At 38.2% G+C, this 24,344-nt stretch overlaps 1 protein-coding gene across 1 annotated transcript in view; it reads left to right on the forward strand.

The window, feature by feature from the left end:
- The window catches only part of PATJ (PATJ crumbs cell polarity complex component), a 368,834-nt gene that overhangs the window by 135,938 nt on the left and 208,552 nt on the right, over nt 1–24,344 (forward strand). The window contains 4 exon segments of the mRNA XM_043575139.1: nt 4,264–4,335; nt 6,392–6,569; nt 11,914–12,024; nt 16,604–16,681. Coding sequence (XP_043431074.1) covers nt 4,264–4,335; nt 6,392–6,569; nt 11,914–12,024; nt 16,604–16,681 — 439 coding nt within the window.

Below are 24,344 nucleotides of genomic sequence, written 5' to 3' on the forward strand. Positions count from 1 at the left end.
GTGGGTCTCTCTGGTTTCAACTTGTTTGGAACTCTCTGGGCTTCCTGGATCTGGATGGCTATTTCATTTCCCATTGTAAGGAAGTTTTAGCCATTATTTCCTCAAATGAAATTTCTACCTCTTTCTCTTTCTTTTCTCTTTCTGGGAGCCCTATAGAAAGTGAATATTAGTTTATTTGAAGTTGTCCTATAAGTCCCTTAAGCTATTTTCATTTTTTCTTATCCTTTCTTCCTTTTGCTTCTTTGATTGGTCTTGTCTTTGAGGTGATTGATCCTTCTGTTTTGTCTAGTCAGCTATTGAATACCTGTAGTGTATTTTTCAGTTCACATATTGCATTCTTCAGCTCTGTGACTGGTTTGGTACTTTCTTATGTTTTCTATGTGTTTGTTGAAGTTTTAATTGTGTTCATCCATTCTTTCAACTTCAGTGATCATCTTTATGACCATGACTTTGGACTCTTATCAGGTATATTGCTTATCTCCTTTTGACTTAGGCATTCTGAGGTTTTGTTAAATTTCATTTGGAACATTCCTCTGTTTCTTCATGTTGCTTGACTTTCTGTGTTGGTTTCTATACAGTAGATGAAACTGCCACCTCTCCCAGTCTAGAAAGAGTGGCCTTGTATAGGAGGTGAAACTTTTCATTCAGCCCTACCACAGCTCTTGGTTGTTTCCCAAATTTCTGTGCTTGTTCAAGCAGGCTGTTGTATTTTTAATAGCTCCTGGTAGTTGAGGATGTGCCTCAACTGAGGTTGTCAGTGTCCAAAAGGGGAGAATCAGGCCTTGACTAGAAGCCAAACCCTTAGGCAGCAGCTTTAAAAGTATGCAAATGTATATGGTCCTGAGGGACCACATGTGTAAGCCTCACTGGCCACCAAAGACAGGCAATCTGAGGTGTGCCTTGGGTGGCAGTCACAAAAATTTGGGCTCCAGAAGAGTGTTTATAAGCTCCTTTTGGGGAGATACCAGCAAGCTGGAGCAAAGCAGAGGGAAAGTGCCAAGGTGGTGTTCACAGCCTATGTTCCTTTAGAGCCACACTGTAGGGCACTGGATGTGTGCCAAACCTGAATCCTGCCCCTTAGTCCAAAGCTCCAGGACGAGCAAAGTGACCTTTTTCACAGAAAGCCTGGGGCATATGCCTCAGTCTGCCATCTTTGAAGTGCCCTGGTGATGGTAGCCTACCAAGAATGGTCCTCTGATTGCCATAGTCCTGTGGAACCCAACAATGCAAGACCCTTCATCCACCAAAGCCAGGCAATCAAAGGGTGTCCCTGGACATCCACTGCGAACACCAGGCATCAGACTCATGGAGAACTCTCCTCCCAAGAGTCAGTGGTGCTCTGGAGCGTGGCTGATGGTGAGCATGATGCGAGCACTTGCCTCTCTGGAAAGGCTTAGTCAGCCCGAGGTGTGTCCTTAATTAGACCAAATATTTATGTCTTATTATCACACCTGTCATGATTTGGGATACAGGAAAGTAGAAAATAGAAGGAAAGTTTCAATGTTGGTTTGTTTGGGGATTTTTAATTTTTAATCCTCAGTTAATATTTAAAGGGGAATTCTAAAATAGAGCATGACAATATTCCTTGCAGTAATGTCCATATTCTGAAAACCAGGATATAATGTAAAGTATCATATTTGGGATGGCAGATAAATTACATCAATAGTATGGGCTATTAAGATGCTGTTAAATAAAAAAAGAAAGATTACGATACATGGGGAAAATTTTTGATAGAAATTCAAATGAAAAAAATTGTAAAGGAAATGAATATTAAGCTTCCACTAAATGACAGTCACGTCATTTAATCCTTGTTACTGTTACATAGGGTAATCAAAATATGAAAGCTTCTGCTATTACAGCTATTCAATGAACATCTATGCACATGTGCAAAGAATAATATAATGTGATAATATGAAGACTTTGCTTAAATTGGTAGAATCCTGGGTATCCTGTAGGGATTGCATTCAGCTGCTTATAAAACTCTCCACTTGGGGTGGCTTAACCAAGTGGGGCTGTAATTTTTTTCATGTAAAAACCCCTGAAGAAGGTGATCTGCCGGGGTCTTAAACACCTTCCTTTCTGCTCTGCTGTCTTTAATGCATTGCTTTAGTCACTGTTTCTTCATGATTTTAAAATGCATGCTTCACTGCCAATATCACCTCTGCCTTCTAGGCAAGAAGAAAGGGAAGGTCGTAGCATGAAAGGCTCCTGCCAGATGATTCTCTCTCCATGTAATGAGTTTTTTCTGGAAATCTCTGGGGACTTGTACTTCCATTTCAGAACTGTAGCTCCCAGTTAACATTAGCTGAAAGGAAGTCCAGAAAATGTATTTCTTTAAATCTGGGCATAGTGCCACCTGGAATAAAGGAGAAGTTATGTTGGTAAGGAAGGAGGAAGAGGACATTAGATAAGTAATTGGCAAGTATCTGCCAAACTCTTTTTCCTTGAATACTGTGATGCTCTTAATCATGAAATCATTGACTGGCTGAGGCAACAAAACCATCTGGGAATAGGTGAGATGTTAACGACCCCTGATGATTCCAATTTCTTAACTAATACTTGGATTCTTTCGGTATTCTCTTTTTCATTCAGCCTGAAACCATTCTACCCTAGAAAGTCTGTCTGTAGACATGCAGGTGGGTTTGGAGTTTTGCTGCTATTTATAGGACTCATTTGAGACTTCAGAGAAAAATGGAGCATTGAAACGTTTAGGCTGGAACACAGATTTGGATACTGTGAGGAGGTTGTGTAGTTGCAGCCTTCCCTGAGCTTCAGTTCCTCAAGTGGAAGAATAAAATAATAATATGACCTGCAGTGCCTGCTTCACAGGGTTTTTGTGAATGTGAAATGGAAGAGGTAGTACCTACATTTTTGTATAGAGTAATAAAATGTACCCTTCAGACCTATTATCTCAGGTGGTGGTCCATAGTCACACACGCATTTCATGGTGCGGATTAGACTGGAGCTTAGGAGTTCTCTTAGGAGTACTCTTCCAGATAATATATGGTAATGTCTCTACCCTATTAGATAGCATTACCTTTATAAGTACTTTGTAATTCAGCATTTTTAAAAGGATTTTTCGGGGCGCCTGGGTGGCGCAGTCGGTTAAGCGTCCGACTTCAGCCAGGTCACGATCTCGCGGTCTGTGAGTTCGAGCCCCGCGTCAGGCTCTGGGCTGATGTCTCAGGGCCTGGAGCCTGTTTCCGATTCTGTGTCTCCCTCTCTCTCTGCCCCTCCCCCGTTCATGCTCTGTCTCTCTCTGTCCCAAAAATAAATAAACGTTGAAAAAAAATTAAAAAAAAAAAAAGGATTTTTCTTTTTTAAGTTTATTTATTTTGAGGAGGGAAAGGGGCAGAGAGGGAGAATCCCAAGCCCTGACATGGGGCTTGATCCCATGACCCTGGGGTCATGAGTTGAGCCAAAATCAAGAGTTGGATGCTTGTAGCACCTGGGTAGCTTGGTCTTACTTCAGCTCAGGTTGCGGTTTGCACATTCAAGCCCATGTTGGGCTCTATGCTGACAGCTTGGAGCCTAGAGCCTGCTTCAGATTCTCCTCCTCTCTCTCTACCCCTCTAACCTCCCCCTCAAAAATAAATAAACATTAAAAAAGAGATGCTTAACTCACTGAGCCTTGCAGGCACCCCTGTAATTCAGCATTTTATGTTATCACTTCCGTACCAGCATGACTTGATGGGTGAAAGTGTGACAGGATCAAATTAGATCTACCAGAAGGAAATCTCTCTGCAAACTGCAAAGTGATGGATAATGACACAAAACGTTCATGGGATACACATCACAGGGGAGTTAACTTAGTGCCAGGATGACAGATCTACAAAGAGGGATTGTGTTTCCTGTTTAGCTATTTCAGCTACGTATGTTGGTTTATGCTGGAGTGTTTTCTTTGCTTGTCGATCAGGACCAAGTTTTAAGGAATATATGTTATATTTTGTACCTTGATCATGAAACAAATGTGAAGTTGTACAAATCACACATAGATTTTTAGGAAATAGCGCCTAGACTGTCACCAATAGAAGTGTTTATAATCTGTGATGTTTCTGGTGCCAGGTGGATTGTTTGTTGAACATTAAAAGTAATGTATTTTTGTTTTGTACAGATAGTTAACTGTTGATATAAATATTTTAAACCTTAAAAATTAAGAACTATTTACCTACAAATAGATTGTTCAACTTCAAAACTTTGTAAGAACCTTTAACAGCACTGTTTTACAAGGTGCATGTGTGTTTTTCCTTTGTCTCTCTTCAGTGAGTTACCTGAGAGAGAAGAAGGTGAAGGAGAAGAAACTCCAAACTTCAGCCACTGGGGTCCACCAAGAATGTACGTTGATGATGTCATTGGCTTTCTCAGTAGGAGAACACAGTTGGTTGCTCTTTCCTTTCAGAGTGTCATTTAGACGTTCTCTACTGATTAAGTATTGCCATAATGTACATCTAGGCTGGTCTAAGTTTTTTTTTTTTAATTATTTTAATATGAAATTTGTTGTCAAATTGGTTTGCATACAACACCCAGTGCTCATCCCAACAGGTGCCCCCCTCAATGCCCATCACCCACTTTCCCCTGTCCCCCACCTCCCATCAACCCTCAGTTTATTCTCAGTTTTTAAGAGTCTCTTATGGTTTGGCTCTCTCCCTCTCTAACTTTTTTTTTTCCCTTCCCCTCCCCCATGGTCTTCTGTTAAGTTTCTCAGGATCCACATAAGAGTGAAACCATATGGTATCTGTCTTTCTCTGTGTGACTTATTTCACTTAGCATAACACTCTCCAGTTCCATCCACATTGCTACAAAATGACCTAAATTTTAGTTTCAGTTTGTCTTCTCTAGAGATTTTTACCTGGGCAAAATGACTGTAATCAATATTAGGAAAGTCTTTATCATACCTTTGCAGAGAAAGCAATTTGCAGTTGTCCATGTATGGTAGTAACCAATGAACTAAGCATATTTTATTACTGCATCCTTGAGGAAGGCAGGTAGGACTGCCCTGAAAGGACTAAAATTCCTTCCCTTATTTTTTTTTTTTTAAGTGAACAACAACATCAGTTGAGGTTTCTATCATGTGTCAATTTATCTCTATCCTCCTTCCTTCCCTTGTATTAGTTCCAAGTTTGTGCCTAGTTTGAGCTAACAGTATATAAAAGTCTTCCATTACCTGCTCTATTCTGCATGCATTATTAATGCCACAATACCTACCAATGTTGTCTGTTTTCTTCTTGCACTTCTGAATTTTGTCTTTGGGAGTCGTTTTCTTTTCTTTTTTCAATGTTTGTTTATATTAGTTTGAGAGAGCTGCCCACAAGCAGGGGAGGGGCAGAGAGAATCCGAACCAGGCTCCACACTTTCAGTTCATAGACCCGGGCTCCATCCCACTAACCTGGTTCGTGACCTGAACCAAAATCCAAGAGTCAGATGCTTAACCCACGGAGCCACCTAGGTGCCCCTCTTGGGAGCTGTTTTCTGAACTACTTTTTAAAAATTTCAGTTAATCATTGGTCACATCTGTGCAGTTTGAGCAAAATTCATAACCAGGGAAGAGCAAGTTTTATTCCATTCTTTATTTTTTAAAGTTATGTGGGGGTGCCTGGGTGGATCATTCAGGTTGCCTGGGAGGCTCAGGTGGTTGAACATACGATTTCAGCTCAGGTCATGATTTCATTGTGAGTTACGAGCCCTGCATCAGGCTCTGCGCTGACAGTGCGGAGCCTGCTTGGGATTTCTCTCTCCCTTTCTCTCTCTCCCTCCCCCCCTCCCCAACTTGCTCTCTCTCTGTCTCAATAAAGGAAGGAAGGAAGGAAGGAAGGAAGGAAGGAAGGAAGGAAGGAAGGAAGGAAGGAAGTGATATGGAGGTAGGAAGAAAAGAGAACAACTTCCAACCTTAAGAGCAAAATCTGTCCTCCACTTAAAGAACCACAGGTTAAACCTGCTGACTGGAAAAAAACAGTTTGGGTAACAAGATTTTTGGTCAGAAATTTATTTTATTATGAAAGTTTGTGGTTTTTGTCAAAATGATATATGTGACTTTCTTGATTTTTTTTTTCACCCATTTATTACTTTCTTCATTCTTTGCTAATGTTACGGATATAGATTAAAAGAAGTAATTACAGAAAATATATTGTGGTAGGAGCTGTGAACATTAAGAATATTAAGAGGTGTAATTATTGTTTTAGAAATCTTTTTCCAAATTCAGGCTTTCACATGTGCCACAAATCACTGAAAATATCTTAGAATTTTTGAACGAGGTACAATTTTGATAACATTTGTAAAAATATATTCATATAAGATATGAGTCACAAGGATATGGTACAAAGTGAACACTTCTAGTGACAGTCCAACAAGTTATACTAACTTATTCATGAGTGAATTTATTTTCTTTTTACAGTGTTGAGATTTTCAGAGAACCCAATGTGTCCCTTGGTATTAGTATTGTTGGTGGACAAACTGTTATAAAACGCCTGAAGAATGGAGAGGAACTTAAAGGTATATTTATCAAACAAGTTTTAGAAGACAGTCCAGCAGGAAAAACAAATGCTCTTAAAACAGGAGATAAAATACTTGAGGTAAATGATGTTAAAATTCTGTTTTCGTTTGAAACCTGCTTTAAGACAGTAATATTTAACCAGAAGTCCTCCCTTCATTGTTGGGGTATATGTATGTACAATTGGTGTATTTTCTTCCCATGCCTTAGTTTGTATGTTGTTTGCGTAATTGTATGTATATAATTATAACATCAGGGTGGTAGCATACAGAATGCTGCACAAAGGCGCAGCTGACTGAAAAAACAATTCTACGATTTAACAGAATGAGGCAGGTGATGAACATTGTGCTTCTCCCACAGTCTGACAAGTTGTAATTTTTTTTCATCATTTAAAAAATTTCTAATATTCTCTTTTTTGTAGGTGTAGTTGATCTAGAATGAATATTACATTAATTTTTGTAGGCGTAGGAGGTATACAACATAGTGATTCGACAATTCTGTACATTCCGCAGTGCTTGCCCCAAGTGTAGTTAGCATCTGTCCCCATACAACATTGTTACCATATTATTGACTAGATTCCCTAGAACAAGCTCTACCTTTTATAAATATGTGTCAGTGGAATAGCCACGCACATCCTCCCAGATTCCATTGGAGGGAGGGGTGAATCCATTGTTCACATGTGGCAGGTCTGCAGAGCAGAGTTTAAAAGGTCCATCAAGGCACTGAGAATGTCCTGAGGTCTGAACCTCACACATTTCTTTGCATTGCATTTATTGGATGACCTCATATTCCATATCTTCAGTCCCAGCATCTGCTTCTTCGTGACACCTGCTTTATGATGATAAACTTCAGCCCTGGTGCTTCAGCTCTGATAAAGTGAAAAGAGCACTGGAGGTCATGGGGTGAAGTCTTGATTGCCCTGTTTACTTTGCATTTGTTCTTGGACAAATTATTAAATGCACCTTATTCTCATGGAAATGAGAATTCAAAACCCATAGCATTATTGTGAGTATTAAAGCAAAGAACTGTGTAAAACCTTTCTGTATATACAAATATTAGGTTATATTTGTGTTTTTGAAACTACAAAGAAAATTTCAAACACACAGGGGACATGGCAGTGAAGAAAATGAGCAAAATTCCTACTCCTATGGCATTTACATGGTAGTAGGGAAGATATTACATAAGTGATGTGTAGAGTGTTAGATTGTAGATTCGATGGAGAAATAGAACAGAAAGATAAGGAATGGAGGTGCTAATTGCAACTGATAGGTTGGTTATGGAAGATGATACTGAGACAAATACAGGAAGCGTGAGAATGAGCCGTGTGGATGTACAGGGGAAGAAGGATCCAGGCAGAGAGAACTAAAAGGCGAAAGCTCTGAGGTGGGAGTTTGTCTGGCTGTGTTGAAGGAGCAGAAGGCAGACTGGCACTGATAATGTAGCTAAAGGGAGCAAGAGAGCGCAAAGAGAAAAGGTCTGAGAGGTAAAGTGAAGCCACATCACAGAGAGCTTGGAAGGTCGTCTTTGAACGCAGTGAGAATCCATTAGAAGATTATGAATGCATACATATTTTAAAAGGATTACTCCTTCTGGGGCAGGTGTGGTTTCCTTTATTAAGTATTTGCATGGTACATTGGTTTGGTTTTTGTTTTTTTGTTTTTTTTTCATTCCTTCATTGTCACCCTTATTTGTGATTTTGTTTTAGTTGTTTGTTTTGTAAGCAATACATAAGGGATTTTGTCTTATTAAATCTATATTGATAATCTTCTAGTAAATAAGTGGCACGGATTAATTTTTTATTTTGATTACTGATATATTTGAACTTAATTTTTAACTATGTTTTGTATTTTGTTTGGTCTCTCCCCCACCTTAACTTTCTGTTTTGAAATACAGAGTCATGGGAAAGAAATTGTAAAGAAATATACAAGGAGGTCCCATATACTCTTCCCTCAGCCTCAATGTTAATGTTACCTTAACAGTAACTATAGCCATAGTACGATAGCAAAACCAAAATACTGATATTGACATAATTCACAGACCTTATTTCCATCTTACCAATTAGGCACACACCGATGTATAACTGTATGTGTTTTTATAGCTCTCCAGTTTGATCACATGTGTAGCCTTGCATAACCACCACCACAATCAAGAAACTCAACCGTCTCACCACAAGACTCCCCTGTGCTACCCTCTGCAGCCATTCCTCTTCCCCTCTTCATATCCCCCCATCCCCAACCTCTGGGAATCACTGATCTGTTTCTCCATGTCTTTAATTATCTCATTTCACAATTATCACAGAAATGGAATTATGCATTCTGTATCTTTTTGAGATTGGCTTTTTTCATTCTGTATAATTTCACTGAAGTTCATTTAATCTGTTGTGTCCATTAATAGTTGATACCCTTTTATTATGTCTGAATAGTATTTCATGGCGTGGAGGTACCACAGTTTAACCATTCATCCACTGAAAGCCACTTGGGTAGTTTCCAGTTCTTGGCTTAATGTTATGAATAAAGCTTCTCTAAATATTCGTATACAAGTTCCTGAGTGAAAATAAGTCTTCATTTGTCTGAGATAAATGCCCAAGAATGCAATTGCTGGGTTGTATGGTAAGTCCATTTTTAGTTTTGAAAGGAGCTGTCAAAACTATTTTCCACAGTGGCTGTACTATTTTACATTCCCACCAGCAATGTATAAGTGGCCCAGTTTCCCCACATCCTCACCAACATTTGGTGTTGTCACTGTTTTTCATTCTGCACATTCTGATGGGCAGATAGTGATACCTCATTGTTGTTTTGAGTTTCCCCAATGGAAAATGATAAAGAACTTTTCACACCTTATGTATGTGTCCTTTTCAGGGAAATGTTTGTGCAGGTCTTTTGCCTGTTTCCTAATTGGATTGTTCATTGTTTATCTTCTTAAATTTTGTGGGTTTTCCCCTCATCTTTCTCTGCTGTAAGATGAATGTATTCTCTCACTTATCCATCAACACTTTTATATCACTGTTGTGTCTCAGATTTAGTAAATTTCTTTAAACTCACACCAGATGTGAAATGTTAATACTTGAATCTTTATTTTGTCAAACATACTGAGTCATTTGTTTACTTTTTTCCCGTGAAGAGAATTACTCATTTGTTTTTAAGTAAAACTTAATATTTCTTTCTGCCTTGAAACAATTGCACAATTGCATAAAGGATTTAGGCCCATGTAGAGAAGAATTTGTTTAAGTGGGAAATTGGAATTTAATTTAATTTTTAGAAATGGGTCTGTCTTGTGTGAATGGGACACACTTTGGGTTATAAATTTACAGCTTAGAAACACTCAGGTTATTTTTTTGTTGTAACAGAATTCCATTTTCCCCCCTAACTTCCCAACTTTAGGGATTCACATTTAACCCTGTGGAAATCTGTGTTGGGGAAACCAAAGCTGGTTATTACTGGAAGATGAAGTGGTTCTTTTATAGCTTCTACCTCATTTATTGTAGAATGTCATGGGGATCAGGTTATTCATAAGAAGCTTCATCAAACCATTGTGATTGCTTTTAAGCTTCAGTTAAATTTTTTTCTATATGCATTTACTATTATCCTCATCCTTCCTGAGTTCAGATGGGAAAAGGCTTTACAGAGCATTGAAACCTCCCACCGGATGTCTGTTAGAATAAAAGGCCAAAGTTCCTGCCGTGGCTTTTGTGTGGTGTGCCTTCAGCTGCCTTCCTGACCTCACCTCTCTCGCCTCTCCATTTTGCACTGTGCTTTAGACTCACCTGCCTTTTTTATTTTTTTATTTAAAAAAATTTTTTGCCAATCATTTATTTCTTTTTAGAGAGAGAGCAAGCAGGGGAAGGGACAGAGGGAGAGAGAATCTTAAGCAGGTTCCATGCTAAGTGCAGAGCTGATACAGGGCTCAATCCCATGACCCTGGGATCATGACCTGAGCCAAAATCAAGAGTCAGACACTTAAGTGTCTGAAGCACCCAGGCACCCCTGGACCCACCTGCCTTCAGACCTCTCTCACATACAACGCTCCTGTCTCATACCTTCAGGCCCTTACCTGTGTGTCCCTCAGCTTCAGAGGTGCTCAGTTTTCTCTTCACTCTGCTCTGATTCCGTGATTGATCATCCTTGTCGTTTCCAGCTCCTTGGATCCCCTTTGCTTTTACTGAACTTGTCTGGGGGAACCACATCCTAGTTAAATGCAACTCTTTGCTTATTTCAGGACTCTGGCATGGCTGGAGAAAATAACAGTGCTGTCTGGTCTCATTTTAAAATTCATGAGCTCCTTCTCAAGTGAGTCTTTAGTTCTGCCCTGCAATCCTGTAATATGTCCCTAGTTATTTCATTTTCCTACTTCCCGAGGTAACTCCTTCATACCTCCTAAACTGCTCAGTTTATGGTCCTTGTTTTTTATTTCATGGAGAAAATGAAAGCAGTGAAAAAGGAACTTCCCCTTGCTGCCACTGCGTGCCAAATCTTTTTTTTCCTAACTGTATCTGTAACAACAACTGAACTGTTTGTGCTTCTGTCTAAAGCCAACCTGCCTAACTTGTAGCACAGAAGTCATTCCTTCCTCAGTGTCCAAGGATTTACTTCTACAGGTGTCACTTCTCTCTCTCATATCATTTCCTCTCCACTGCACCACGATTACTGTAATACCTCCCATCTCAAACACAAAAGCCAACCTTGATCCCACATCCCTATCCACCTACATTCCGATTTCTTTGGTCTCCTTAACATGAAAAAGTATTCACAAACTGTCATTGTCTGCTGACCATAGGCACCCCTGCATTTACCAAGGCCTTGTTACATTATCGTTTTTGAAAAACTGGTTCTGTTAAATATGGTAAATACAGAATGCTCTTGGAGATTATGGACGTTTGCATGTTAGGTTTTCTGAAATCTGTATGATGAGGAGCTATTTACACTTACCCCAATTTACTGAACAGAGAACACTTTTAGTAAAAGAACCCATGGATATTTTCATAGTTCTTTTTTGAACATCATTTGAAAGATGTTCCGCTACTCAATTGTGATAATGGACAGTGTGCTTAAAATGTCATACTTCTCAATTCGAGAGAAGAGTCCAGACTGCCCTTCCCTGTCCCCACTCAGAATTATGTGCTGTGTTGGTGGCAGAGGTGACACCACAGCACAGAAGCTTCTTAGGATTCTGTCACGAACTGAGCTACCTATTTTGGATAATTGTATTTAACCAGGGCTATTGTTACTAAGATGTTTGTCTCATTCACTTGTCTTGAAGGCGGAATGTTATTTTCCTTAAATATGTTCTCCTAAAGCAACAAAGCTTTTTATGGGCCAACCTTAGTTTTTTGGCTTTGGTCTAATTCATTAGACTCTGGCTGTTCTCATAGCTGGTTAATATATGTGAACTCGACAGCCTTTGTAATTGAAGTGACTTCTGTGTTTCAGGTGTCTGGAGTAGATTTGCAGAATGCCTCACACAGAGAAGCAGTCGAGGCCATTAAGAATGCAGGAAATCCTGTGGTGTTCATTGTTCAGAGCTTGTCGTCCACTCCAAGAGTAAGCCTTAAGTTAATATTTTCAAAGCGTTTAAAAATACTCTCTGCGTATCTATAGACCAAGCTTTTCCTCTGTGTTTTTTTCTACATCATTTTCATTTTGATCCTACTATTACCCAGAGAAAGCATTACTTCATAAAAATTTAGTTATTTTCTTTAGTTATTCACTTTCCCCTTTTTTCTTTGATTGTGGTCGTTTGGCCAAATTTGAGTCATTCCAGCTTGCACTGGTTTAAGTCACAGGCTGTGGAGTCAAACCGACTTGTTTTCAATTCCTTGATTTCCCTGTTTACCAGCTTTGCTAACTGAGAGACAAATTACTTTTCTGAGCCAGTTACTTTATTTATAAAAATACTTTGAACATAAAGGGGTCAGATATAACACCATTCTAGAGGTACTATCATGTTCTGTTTATTTATTAAAGCATGCAAACATGGTGCATTGTCATATGTTCTTTTGGACATTCTGAATTCAAAACCAGCAGTATTTAATCATAACGCTTGCTTCTGTAAATAAATTACTCTTTTGGTATGGAATTACAACTCTAATGTTAGTGGCAGGGTATGTATTTTGTATTGTAACATGCAGCAGAAATATCACCCATAAGCCCTGTAACGGGAAGAAATGTTTATTTTTCTTTATTTTATGGAAGACAGCTGTTCAAAACACAGGCACTTTTGAACAGTAGAAAAACTGTGCATGTTTTCTAAAAATGCTTTTCAATAAGTAAGGCAGTGTTTTTCAACCTTTTGTATGTCAAGGCATACAGAGAATAGTATTTGGGTGGCAAACCGGACAGACAGATGTTTGGCTGCCCTGAGGGCGGGGGTGGGGGGGCATCGACACACTTTGCCACACTTGAACCTCCCTGCACACAGTAGGCTACACGCTCCCCCCACCGCTCTGCTGTGGTGCACTGCATTGCAGTATGATCCCTCCTAGTCCAAGACTGACTGACAGAGGTGAACTGAATAAAGTCTTTTCCCTCTGATACCATTTGAAATTTTTTGGAATCCACTTTTGAAGTCTTTTTTGGAATCAAAGTTTTTGGAAGCCACTTTTTAACTCTTACACTAAGAGAAAGTTGTGGAGGCTATTACTTTTATTTCTGGAAACTTGAGTTCAATAGGAAAAATGGCCAAATTATTCCTTGCCAAATGGCACTTCTAAAGAAACCGTTTTGAGCTACAATGAGCCAATCAAATTATACCTTTATGTGGCCACTTGTGAATGCCCTGCCCAAAAAATGTTCACAGCTTTTAAGTAAGTTATAAAGTCAACCAAAAAGGCCAAGCCAGCATTTAATCCAGCCTTTGCTGGTGAGCTGAAGTGGAAATTTTCACTCAGATGACAAACGGTGCAGTTTCTTGCAACTGTTCAAAAAAGATCTTCTCTGCATTGTGCCTTGCTCGAGTCATTCAGCCCCGATGCGGCACAGCAGACTGCCACATGGTGCATTCGGTTCAGCAAGCATTGAACTGTCTCTGATTCTAGGCAAGGGAACATATTCAGGTGATGGTGTTAATTAATTATATCCATGACTTACTCCATTTTTCAACACAAAATGATTCCTGTTTGAATGAGGCAATGAAAGAAATCAAAGTTCATATCTTTGCAAAATGGCGCTCTCTTTGGCTTATTTGTTGTTGCAAATAGTATTGACCCTCACAGGAGTAGAAAATATAGCCACATGCTTAATCAGTTTTGACCACTTTTCATTAAACTTTGAGACTTTCCTCAAAACCCCCAAAGAAGTCATTTCCTAATGGGACTATCAAAGACCCTATTGTCTATTTTTTTTTTAATATTTATTTATTTTTGAGAGAGACAGAGTGTGAGCGGGGAAGGGGCAGAAAGAAAGAGGGAGACACAGAATCTGAAGCAGGATCCAGGTTCCAAGCTGGCAGCACAGACCCTGATGCAGGGCCCGAACCCATGAACTATGAGATCATGACCTGAGCTGAAGTCAGACGCCCAACTGACTGAATCACCCAAGCGCCCCCAAAGACTCTGTGTCTCAAGTGCCCCTGTTACATGTAGATTGTCATCAACATCATGAATTGAGCAGTGGTGTTTATATTTGTGCTTTTTTTTTATTCTTTGAGTTGTAGTTTACTTTTTTATATTTGCACTTTTAATGGATGCGTTAGGCATATCACTAATATGTGACCTTTTTAAGCTTTTTCTCCTGAATTTCTCAACTGTATTTTCAACATCCTAGAAAGAAATGTGTGTATTAAATTTATTTGGCAAATGCTTATTTGAGAGCGGAACCCGTGATTTATTTATTTTTATTTATTTTTTATTTTATTTTTTTAACGTTTATTCATTTTTGAGACAGAGAGAGAGCATGAACAGGGGAGGGTCAGAGAGAGGGAGACATAGAATCTGAAACAGGCTCCAGGCTCTGAGCTGTCAGCATAGAGCCCGACGCGGGGCTCGAACTCACAGGCCGCGAGATCATGACCTGAGCCAAGGTCAGCCGCTTAACCGACTGAGCCACCCAGGCGCCCCAGAACCCGTGATTTATATTGCACTCCTCTATAGAAAGTTTTTATGCCAAGGTAATTTTGTTCGACTTAACATAACTGCATTTCACCGTGGCATCTCATATTATTTTTCCACATTCCAAAACAAACCTGTTTGAAATTGGGGGTCATCCCATCAGTTCACTAAGTTTATTATCATGTGTTGTTTTCTTTTTCCCTGTATTCCATTTGTACTTCCCTAATACCGTTATTTCCTAATGGCACCTAAATTTTTCTGATGGTACATTTGCATATTAATCATATAAAAATGTAGTTTTTTCATAAGAAATATGGAGTCTTCTACTTTCCTTGAGGATGCAGTCATCCTGGTGAGCTTTTGTTCTTGCTAATGATATGTTTACAGAGATATAGTTCTGTGCTATTTAAAAAACAGTAAACCTTATGAGTGGCAGCTGACATCGTGTCCCACCCCAGAGCTTCTGCTATTCAACTTCAGCTGGTTTTTCCCATGGGAGAAAGTAGGTCCAGTGTGGATAGGTATTCTGACTTGTCAGGGAGGCAAAATATTTTAAGATCCTTCAGGACAGGAAGTGCATGCCTGTAGACCCACCAGTTTTTGACGCTGACTTGGATTGTGGTGTGTATTAAATAGAGGTATAGGGGCGCCCGTGTAGGTCAGTCGGTTGAATATCCGACTTCGACTCAAGTCATGATCTCGCGGATGGTGAGTTCGAGCCCCGTGTCGCGCTCTGTGCTGACAGCTCAGAGCCTGGAGCCTGCTTCAGATTCTGTGTCTCCCTCTCTCTCTGCCTCTCCCCTGCTCATGCTCTGTCTCTGTCTCAAAAATAAATAAAAATATTTTTAAAAATTTAAAAATAAATAAATATAAATGAATAAATAAATAAATAAATAAATAAATAAATAAAGGTATAAATATTAAGGACTCACAGTGTCTGTTCGTATACAAAACATTACATATGTGTTGATGTGTGATTAGTATTGTTTTTTATTTAAATGAAACATTTCTGAGACTTGCTCATTTGTTCCAAAATTAATTTATGTCTTTAGACTCTATAGTAAAGGTGAAGAAAATTTAATTTTAAATTATATCCAGACAGAGGTGGGTTTTTTTTGTTGTTGTTGTTGTTGTTGTTATGTTTTGGCTTTTAAATTATCCCAAGGCAGGCAGTTTCTTTACATTTCTGAGAAAGGAGATTTTTTTCTTAGAATCTTCATGTTAATTATTAGATTCTATGGCAAAATTATTTGTGTTAGTTATTCGTGGAGCCTTTTAAAAAAATCACTAAAACTGTTGTATTTTCCTAAGATGTTTCATGGATTGTTTTATAAGAAGAAGTGAGTACAAAAGTAATCTATGCTGTTGGCACCATCAATAATTAGAATTGTTTCTATGAAATGGAGCTGTTTCATTCACGTGTAAACATTTATTGAGTGCAAGCATGTAATGGGTTCTTCCTGAGCATTATGTATAGTGATAACAGTGATCAATCATTAAATCCCAGCTCTCACTGAGCTTTTATCCAGGACTGCGACTAGATTTATAATTCATCTTCCTGCTAACAGTGATGCTGAGATAGTTATGGAGTATGCACAGTGTGCTAGATAACATACTTGAACTGGGGTACAGTGAAGAAAAAGGTAAACCTACCAAATAAATGGTGCATCCCTTGTTCTAGAGACTAACATAGGTTGCCCCTAAAACTGTATTTTGAAAACTGAGCTGTGTGGATGACAGTCGATGTCATGACTTTCTTTTTTAGTCTTCTCTGTCTTCACTTTGTGGATCTACACCAGCTTGGGAACTTACTGCTCTTTGATGTTACACACACACACACACACACACACACACACACACACACATGCACACACACAATATTTGGGATTATCTAGCTTGTAGTATTTTTCAAATTGTATTGTTGGCCTTGAATTCTACTTCTCAGGTCTTTACTTTTTAGATGAAGTCAGAGACTTAAATAAGATTTTAACTGTTTAAAGAAATAGTGTGATGACTGTAACATTTAAATGTTTTATCCCTTTTCCTTCCCCCCCCCCTTTTTTTTGTGGTCCTAGGTTGTTCCTACTGTGCATAACAAGGCCAACATAATCGCTAGTAACCAGGACCAAAACACCGAAGAAAAAAAAGAAAAGGTAACTTGAACCTCTCAAACCTTTAAAAAGTGTTTTGGTGTCTTCTTGCATATCTGAGCTGCAGTTAATAAGAATGGTTTTTTAATTAGCGTCAGGGTAGAAGGACCATACTAATAATGTTTCCTTCCTGAGAATATAACTGGTTCTGGCCATGAAGAAGGCCAGAAAAGTAGTGAAACAGTGCAAAACCATGATAAAGCACCAGTCATCCATTGTCATCCTTGTCTTTCTTTGCTGTTCAGCTGGGCTGGTTGTCTGTCCATTCCTAGAAAATGCTTCTCACTCTTGGGACTTTCTGGGACAGCGATCTTGCTGTTGTCTCAGCCTGGAAGTCCATTTCCCACATTGTTCTTCCTTTTATCCTTCAAGGAGAAGCTCAGAGGTCATCTCTCTGAGAAAACATTCCTTACCATCGATCAGAACCAGTCATCCATTCCTGTTTTCCCGCCTCTATTTTAGTAGAATTAGGTGATCTACAATTTATTTTAGAATATGGTATCTGGTAGGGAGTAATTTTCGTTTTTCCCCATCAAGATAACTAATTATCCTACTATTTTAAAATAGGCCCTCCTTTATCTAATGACTTATAGTGCAACCTCTATCCTATCTCAGGTTATCGGGGGGAGTCGGCTTCTGAGTTTTCTCTTTGTTCCCCAGGTATGTCCCAGTACAAATGCTGCACTAGCTCAATTATTAAAGCCTAATAATAAATCTTGTTTCCTAGTAGAGCAATTTCCTTTACATATTTCTTCTTCCTTAGAAATGTCTTACCCATTTGTGTCCTTCTTTTTCATATGAGTTGTAGCTCTAACTTGTCAAATTCCACAAAAAAAAGTCTTTGAGGATTTTGATGGGAACTGTGTCATATTGGTAGATTAATTTGTAAAGAAGTTATATCTTTATGATATCTAGTCTTATTAATCATTAACATGGTATATCTTCCTGTATATTCTTTTATTTCCTTGAATTTTTATAATTTTGTTCAGAAAGGTATTATAAATCTTTCAGTTGATTTATTCTTAGATACCCTTAGATTTTGTATTGCCTTTATTTTTTTTGTTTTTGTTTTTTGTATTGCTTTCAAATATTTTAAATTGCATTTTCTGTTTGTTGCTAGTGTATAGACATAAAATTGATTTTTGTTTGGACATAAAATTGATTTTTACATATTTATTCGACATCTTATAACATTATACTGTTATTCTTTTATAAAATAAAATAATCCAGTGTAGAACATTGGGAAAACCAAAAGGGTGAAACAAAAAAATAAAATCTCCCATAACCCACCACCTAAGGATAAACTTTAAATATTGTATGTAGAGCTTTCTAGTGTCTTTATGTCCTCCATAAATGTACATAAAGTAATTTTAAGAATGTGAATCTCAAATTCTAATACTATGTAAATTTTTATTTCTGGATTTTCTGTATAGGTAATAATAATCACTGTGGATAAAGGCAGTTTTCTTTTCCCCTTTGTTCCAATCTTTTTCTTGTTCTATCTGCTGAAACTTCCATTGTGTTTACTAAAGAAGTAATGATAGCTAACATTTTTGTTGTGTTTCCTCCTGATATTTAAGAAATTGCTTTTAATAAAAGTGCCTGGGTGGCTCAGTTGGATAAGTGTCTGACTTTGGCTCAGGTCATGATCTTATGATTTGTGGGTTCAAGCCCCATGTCAGGCTCTGTGCCGACAGCTCAGAGTCTGGAGCCTACTTTGGATTCTGTGTCTCCCTGCCTCTGCCCCCCTGCCATTCGCACTCTCTCCCTCTCTCTCTCAAAAATAAATAAACCTTAAAATTTTCTTAAGAAATTGTTTTTAATATTTCACCATTGAATATGATGTGTTCTGTAAGTTTTTGTAATAATCCTTCAGGTTAAGGAAGTATCCCCTTTCATTCTTATTTTGCTAAGAATTTTTTGTCACGAATGGCATTGGCATTGAATTTCATCACATGTATTATCTGCATTCACTGAAATATTTGTGTATATATAATGTATTTTTCTCCTTGAATCCCTTAATGTGGTAACTTACATCAATAGTTTTTTTTAATGTTGAACCAATCTTGAATTCTTGAATTAAACTTAATCTGGTCATGATCTTTTTCGCACATTAATTTTTCTGGCATTATTTCTTTTAGGATTTTTGCATCTGTGGTTAGGAATGAGATTGGCTAGGGATTTATGTACTATCCTATCTGCTTTTGAATAGATGAGACTACCAAAATGGATGGTAGGCGTGTTTCTTCTTTTTCATTTCTCTGTGTAAAATGGTAATTATTCTTTCCTTAAATCTTTGGTCACACTAGCCTGTAAAGCCAGTTTGGGCCTGTGTTTTCTTTCTTTTTTTTAAATTTTTAAAATGTTTTACTTATTTTTGAGAGAGAGAGACATAGAGTGATAGAGAGGGAGGCACAGAATCTGAAGCAGGCTCCAGGCTCTGAGCTGTCAGCACAGAGTCCAATGTGGGGCTCAAAACCATGAGCTGTGAGATCATGACTTGAGCCAAAGTCAGACGCTTAAACAGCTGAGCCACCCAGGTGCCTCTGGGCCTGTGTTTTCTATGTGAGAAAATCTAAAATATTGATTCAGTTCTTTAATAGTTATGGAACTATTCACATTTTCTATTCTAGAGTCAGTTTGGGTTACTGGCTCTTTTTTGGAAATACTGATATCACTTAATTTTTACATTTTTTGGTATAAAGTTGTTTATGTATTCTCTTAGCTTGAATTATATATGTTCTACCCATAGTTCTTTTTCATTGTGAATATAGTTTAATTTTTTACTTCTTTCTTAATTAATTTTGAAGATAATTTTCATTTAATTTATCTTAAAAAATTTTTATTGAGGTAATAGTTGACATTACCTTTGTTTCAAATGTATAATTCCTTTATGTAGGTGTGTATGTATGTATGCATATTTGTATGTATTTTGAAGTTTATTTATTTGACATAGAGAGCACAAGCAGGGGAAGGGCAGAGAGAGAGAATCCCAAGCAGGTCACACAGGTAGCACACAGCCCAACGTGGGGCTCAATCTCACAAATACTGAGATTGTGACCTGAGCTGAAATCAAGAGTCAGACGCCTAATCGACTGAGCCACCCAGGCACACCTATAATTCCTCTATTTAAAGTACTAATTTTTGAACTGCGTTAGTCATCTCTGTTTATCTTTATTCTGCTTAATTTTGTTCTCACCTTTATACTCCTTTACTTTGTTTGCTTTTATTCTTCTACTCCCCCCACTCCCCACTGTAATCTTTAGAGAGTTATAGAGGTTATTAATTTTTAGCCATTTTTTTTTAATAATCATTTAAGACAAGTCCCTCTTTACATTCCGAGATTTTAGGTTGAATTTCTGGTGTTCAGTACTTAGGTTTGTTGTTGTTTTTTTAAGTCCCCATCTCATGTCTTTTTTACCCAAACTTACTTAGAAATGTATTTTTAAATTTCCATATGACTATTTTTAAAAACCTTTTATTTTCTCATGGATTTCAGTTATAATCAGAGGTTGTGGTTTATATAATACTCTTTAAAAAATTTTTTTTTAATGTTTTTATTTATTTTTGAGATTGAGAGAGACAGAGCATGAGCAGGGGAGGGGCAGAGAGGGAAGGAGACACAGAATCTGAAGCAGGCTCCAGGCTCCAAGCTGTCAGCACAGAGCCCGACTTGGGGCTCGAACTCATGGACTGTGAGATCGTGACCTGAGCTGAAGCCGGACGCTTAAGCGACTGAGCCACCCAGGCACCCCAATACTCTTTTTTTTTAATGGAAGCAGCTGTGTTCCTTTTTTTATCTCTCTCTTTCAAAAAAAAAAAAGTGTATTTCTGAGAGAGAGAGAGAGAAAGTGAAAGAGAGAGAGAAAGAGAGTGCAAGCAGGGTAGGAGCAGAGAGAGAGAGAGAGAGATTGAGTGAGAGAGAGAGTCCCAAGCAGGCTCTAAGCGCGGAGCCTGATGGTAGGGCTCGAACTGTGGAATCCTGAGATCATGACCTGAGTCAAAATCAAGAGTCAGACACCCAGGTGCTCCTATGTAATACTCTTTTGCATTAGCTGAGACTTCTTATGGCCTATCACATTTTCTGTTTATTATAAATGTGTATTTGTGATTAAAATAATAGGATAAGGGGTGCCTGGGTGGCTAAGTTAAGTGTCCGGCTCTTGATTTCAGCTCAGTTCATAATCTCACAGTTGGGGAGATCGAGCCCTGCATTGGGCTCTGTGCTGAAAGCCTAGAGCCTGCTTGGGATTCTCTCCCTCTCTCTCTCTCTGCCCCTTCCCTCCTCATGGGTGTGCTCACTTTCTCTCTCTCACAAAATGAATAAATAAACATAAAAGAATAGGATAAAAGAATTTAAGATTTTATTTTTAAGTATTCTCTACACCCATAGTGGGGCTCAAACTCATAACCCCAAGATCAAGAGTACGTGCTGCAGTGACTGAGCCAACCAGGCACCCCTAGCATTAATAGTTATTGGGTATAGGTTTATATACAAAGTCACTAGGGCAAAGTAGTTAGTTAAGTTACTCAGATATTTGTTGTACTTACTGATGTATTTTGGAAGGGGGTCAGGGCAATCTAACAATCTCTCATTTGATAGTAAAATTAGTCTATTTGTTGTATGTTTTTTAAGTTTTTATTTTTAAAAAAAAATGTTTTAATGTTTTATTTATTTTTGAGAGAGAGAGAGGGAAAGAGCAAGCAAGCAAGCAATTGAGGGGCAGAGAGAGAGGGAGACACAGAATCTGAAGCAGACTCCAGGCTCTGAGCTGTCAGTACAGAGCCCAACACGGGGCTCGAACTCACAAACTGTGAGATCGTGACCTGAGCTGAAGTCAGACACTCAACCGACTGAGCCACCCAGGCGCCCCTTATATGGTTTTTATTTAATATCTTTTAAAGTTCATTTATTAGATGTGTACATATTTTAAATTTTTATATCTTTACTCTATGTGGCATTATATAGTAATGCTATAACATCTATTTCATGTAATATCACTGAGTCTGGTCCAGCTCTCTTTTTGTATTTGCCTGGTTTTTGGCTTTAAAATTTTTCAGCCACACACAGAATAAATTCAGGTCTCTAGCCTGAGTGAGTCTGGGCTTGTAAGAAATTCTCAGGGAACACTGTTTTCCTATTTTCTTTTCTTTTTCTTTTTTTTTTTTTTTCCTTCTACATCAACTTAAGGCCAAGGTCAGGAAATATCCCAACTATCTTCTGTAGTCAAGATTTTGGTTTGTTGGTTCAATTTGTCTTTAACTTCACTCATTGCAGGTTTCACCCTGTTTAAAAAAAAAAAAGCTATAACTGAGTTTGAACATTTATTTATAGACATGTATGCAGGGATCATTCAAGGCTCCTTAAGGATTTGGGGGGGAAGGGTTCTTGAAAAGGATAAGAAAAAGTAGCATAGTTCCCTTACCAAATTATAGAATTGTTTTAACCTGGTTGGTTACCTTCTTTGAATTCAGATTTTAATCACATAGATTATAGTCAGGTTATCAGCATATGCTGTGTGGTCAGGATTCTAGTTTGATTTTGGCACCTTTTGGTAGACACAGATAATATGTAGATTCTGGAAGACCATAGTTATTGCTTCTAGAAATATTATGTGGAGGAATCTAGGTCATTACTTGCAGAAATCTTTCTCAGCCTTTTGCAAGTAATAGCCTTCATTTGAAGGGATTAAATGTCTAGAATATAAAACCAATGCTGACAAAAAGGAGATCATGAGAATGGGGCACCAGGGAAAGGGGCCAGAAGGAGGGATTAAGACAAAGCATGGAGAAACTTTTGGGATTGATGGTTATATTCATTATCATGATTGTGATGATGAATTCAAATTGCACACTTTAAAATGTGTGTAGTTTTTTATGTCAGTGTATCGCGGTAAAGTTTTTAAAGACACACAAAAAGTCCCTGCCCTTCTGGGAGCTTACATTCTAGCTGGGGCAAGGCAAACAATATAGAGTTTAGTGACTGCCACCTAAAGCAATTTGGGGACAAGACATGAAGACCCACAAAATGTGACATTGGAAAGGGGCTGGAAAAGAAACTCCATGAAGACAGGGAGCTCATCTATCTCAATATTGCCCTATCCCATTGCCCAAAACACTGCCTGGTGCCTAACAGACACAGAGTACATACATACTTGTTGAATGAATAAAAACAAAATAAAAAATCTCTGGCTTTACATCACCAAGAATTGGCACATGCCCTCTGGGCAAGTGCCACCTTCTTGTGCACCACTTGACCTTCTGATTTGGGATTTATGGTCATTTCTAGCTTCAGTCATATGTTGCAAAAACACATTTTTGAAATTTTATCTGTCATCTTTGTGTGGTTAAGGTGGTTTTCTCAGAATATTTAGTCTATTCTGTTGTTGGAATTTTGTCAATTTGTATCTTGATTCCAAGATCTGAGCATTTCTCAAATGTCTGCTGGAAACCCATAGTGTGGCCCATTACTACTGTGCAGAGCAGTCCAGGGAGATGAAATCATAAAGGAAGCAGGGAAGGGATTAGTCTGTGGGGACACAGATAATAACCACACACATATGAAACTGGTTACTGACTTAATTGGTTTGGGGAACAGGTAGTTAGGTGATTCAGGATAATTCCACATAAGATCCTAGGAAAGAGGAAGATAAATATATGATTCTTACCAACTTTGGCCTGTTCCATTAAACTAAATTGAGTCTCAAAGAAAGCCAGGGTATTTGCATTCAGAAAAAAAAAAAAATCCAGTTAGAGCTTGGTAGTACCAAAAGTCAGTGAAGTTCTGTCCACCTGAGTTCTTTGGTTCAGAGAATGACTAACCACTGAGTTAACATTGCAGTGAGAGAAGTCAGATCAGTATCAGCATCTCCCTTACGGGATGATGTTTCAGTGGTTACAGGATGTACCTTACCATGTCTCTTATCTGAAATTATAGTTTACATGCTAAGCACTATACTACATTCTAAAATAACAAAGCACCTTTACTCCAAGAGGTGCACAGATGAATGTGACACATAGTGAAATAACCAAAAGTACAATTACGATGAAAAAAGCATGCCTGGGATACTATGGGAGCACAGGCAGACAGACTTCCCAAAGTTGCGAGGTCAGATGATTACAAATTATATTATCTCTTTAAAAATCTCCTTTAGGTAGGTGATGGGCATTGAAGAGGGCATCTTTTGGTATGAGCACTGGGTGTTGTATGGAAACTAATTTGACAATAAATTTCATATAATAAAAATAAAATATAAAATAAAATAAATAAAATAAAATAAAATAAAATAAAATAAAATAAAATAAAATAAAATAAAAATCTTCTTTAAAATTGTCATCATTAGAAGTAATTCCTTTTAGGGGCATCTGGGTGGCTTAGTCGTTTGAGCATCTGACTCTTGGTTTCCGCTCAGGTCATGGTCCTTAAGCCATGGATTGAGGCCTGCGTTGGGCTCCATGCTAAGAGTGGAACCTGCTTGAAATTCTCTACCTCCCCCTCTCCCTCCCTCCCTCCCTCTTCCCCTCCTCACACTCTCTCATAAAATAAGGTAAAATAAAGTTCCTTTTATGCATTGTTTCCTCAATACAAAAGCAGTGCTTATTCTCTAGAATTACAACCTTAAAAGAGACAATAAATGTCACCTGAAACCAAATACTAGGAAAGGTG

Source organism: Prionailurus bengalensis, chromosome C1 (assembly GCF_016509475.1).
Source record: "Prionailurus bengalensis isolate Pbe53 chromosome C1, Fcat_Pben_1.1_paternal_pri, whole genome shotgun sequence".
Taxonomy (NCBI): Eukaryota; Metazoa; Chordata; class Mammalia; order Carnivora; family Felidae; genus Prionailurus; species Prionailurus bengalensis.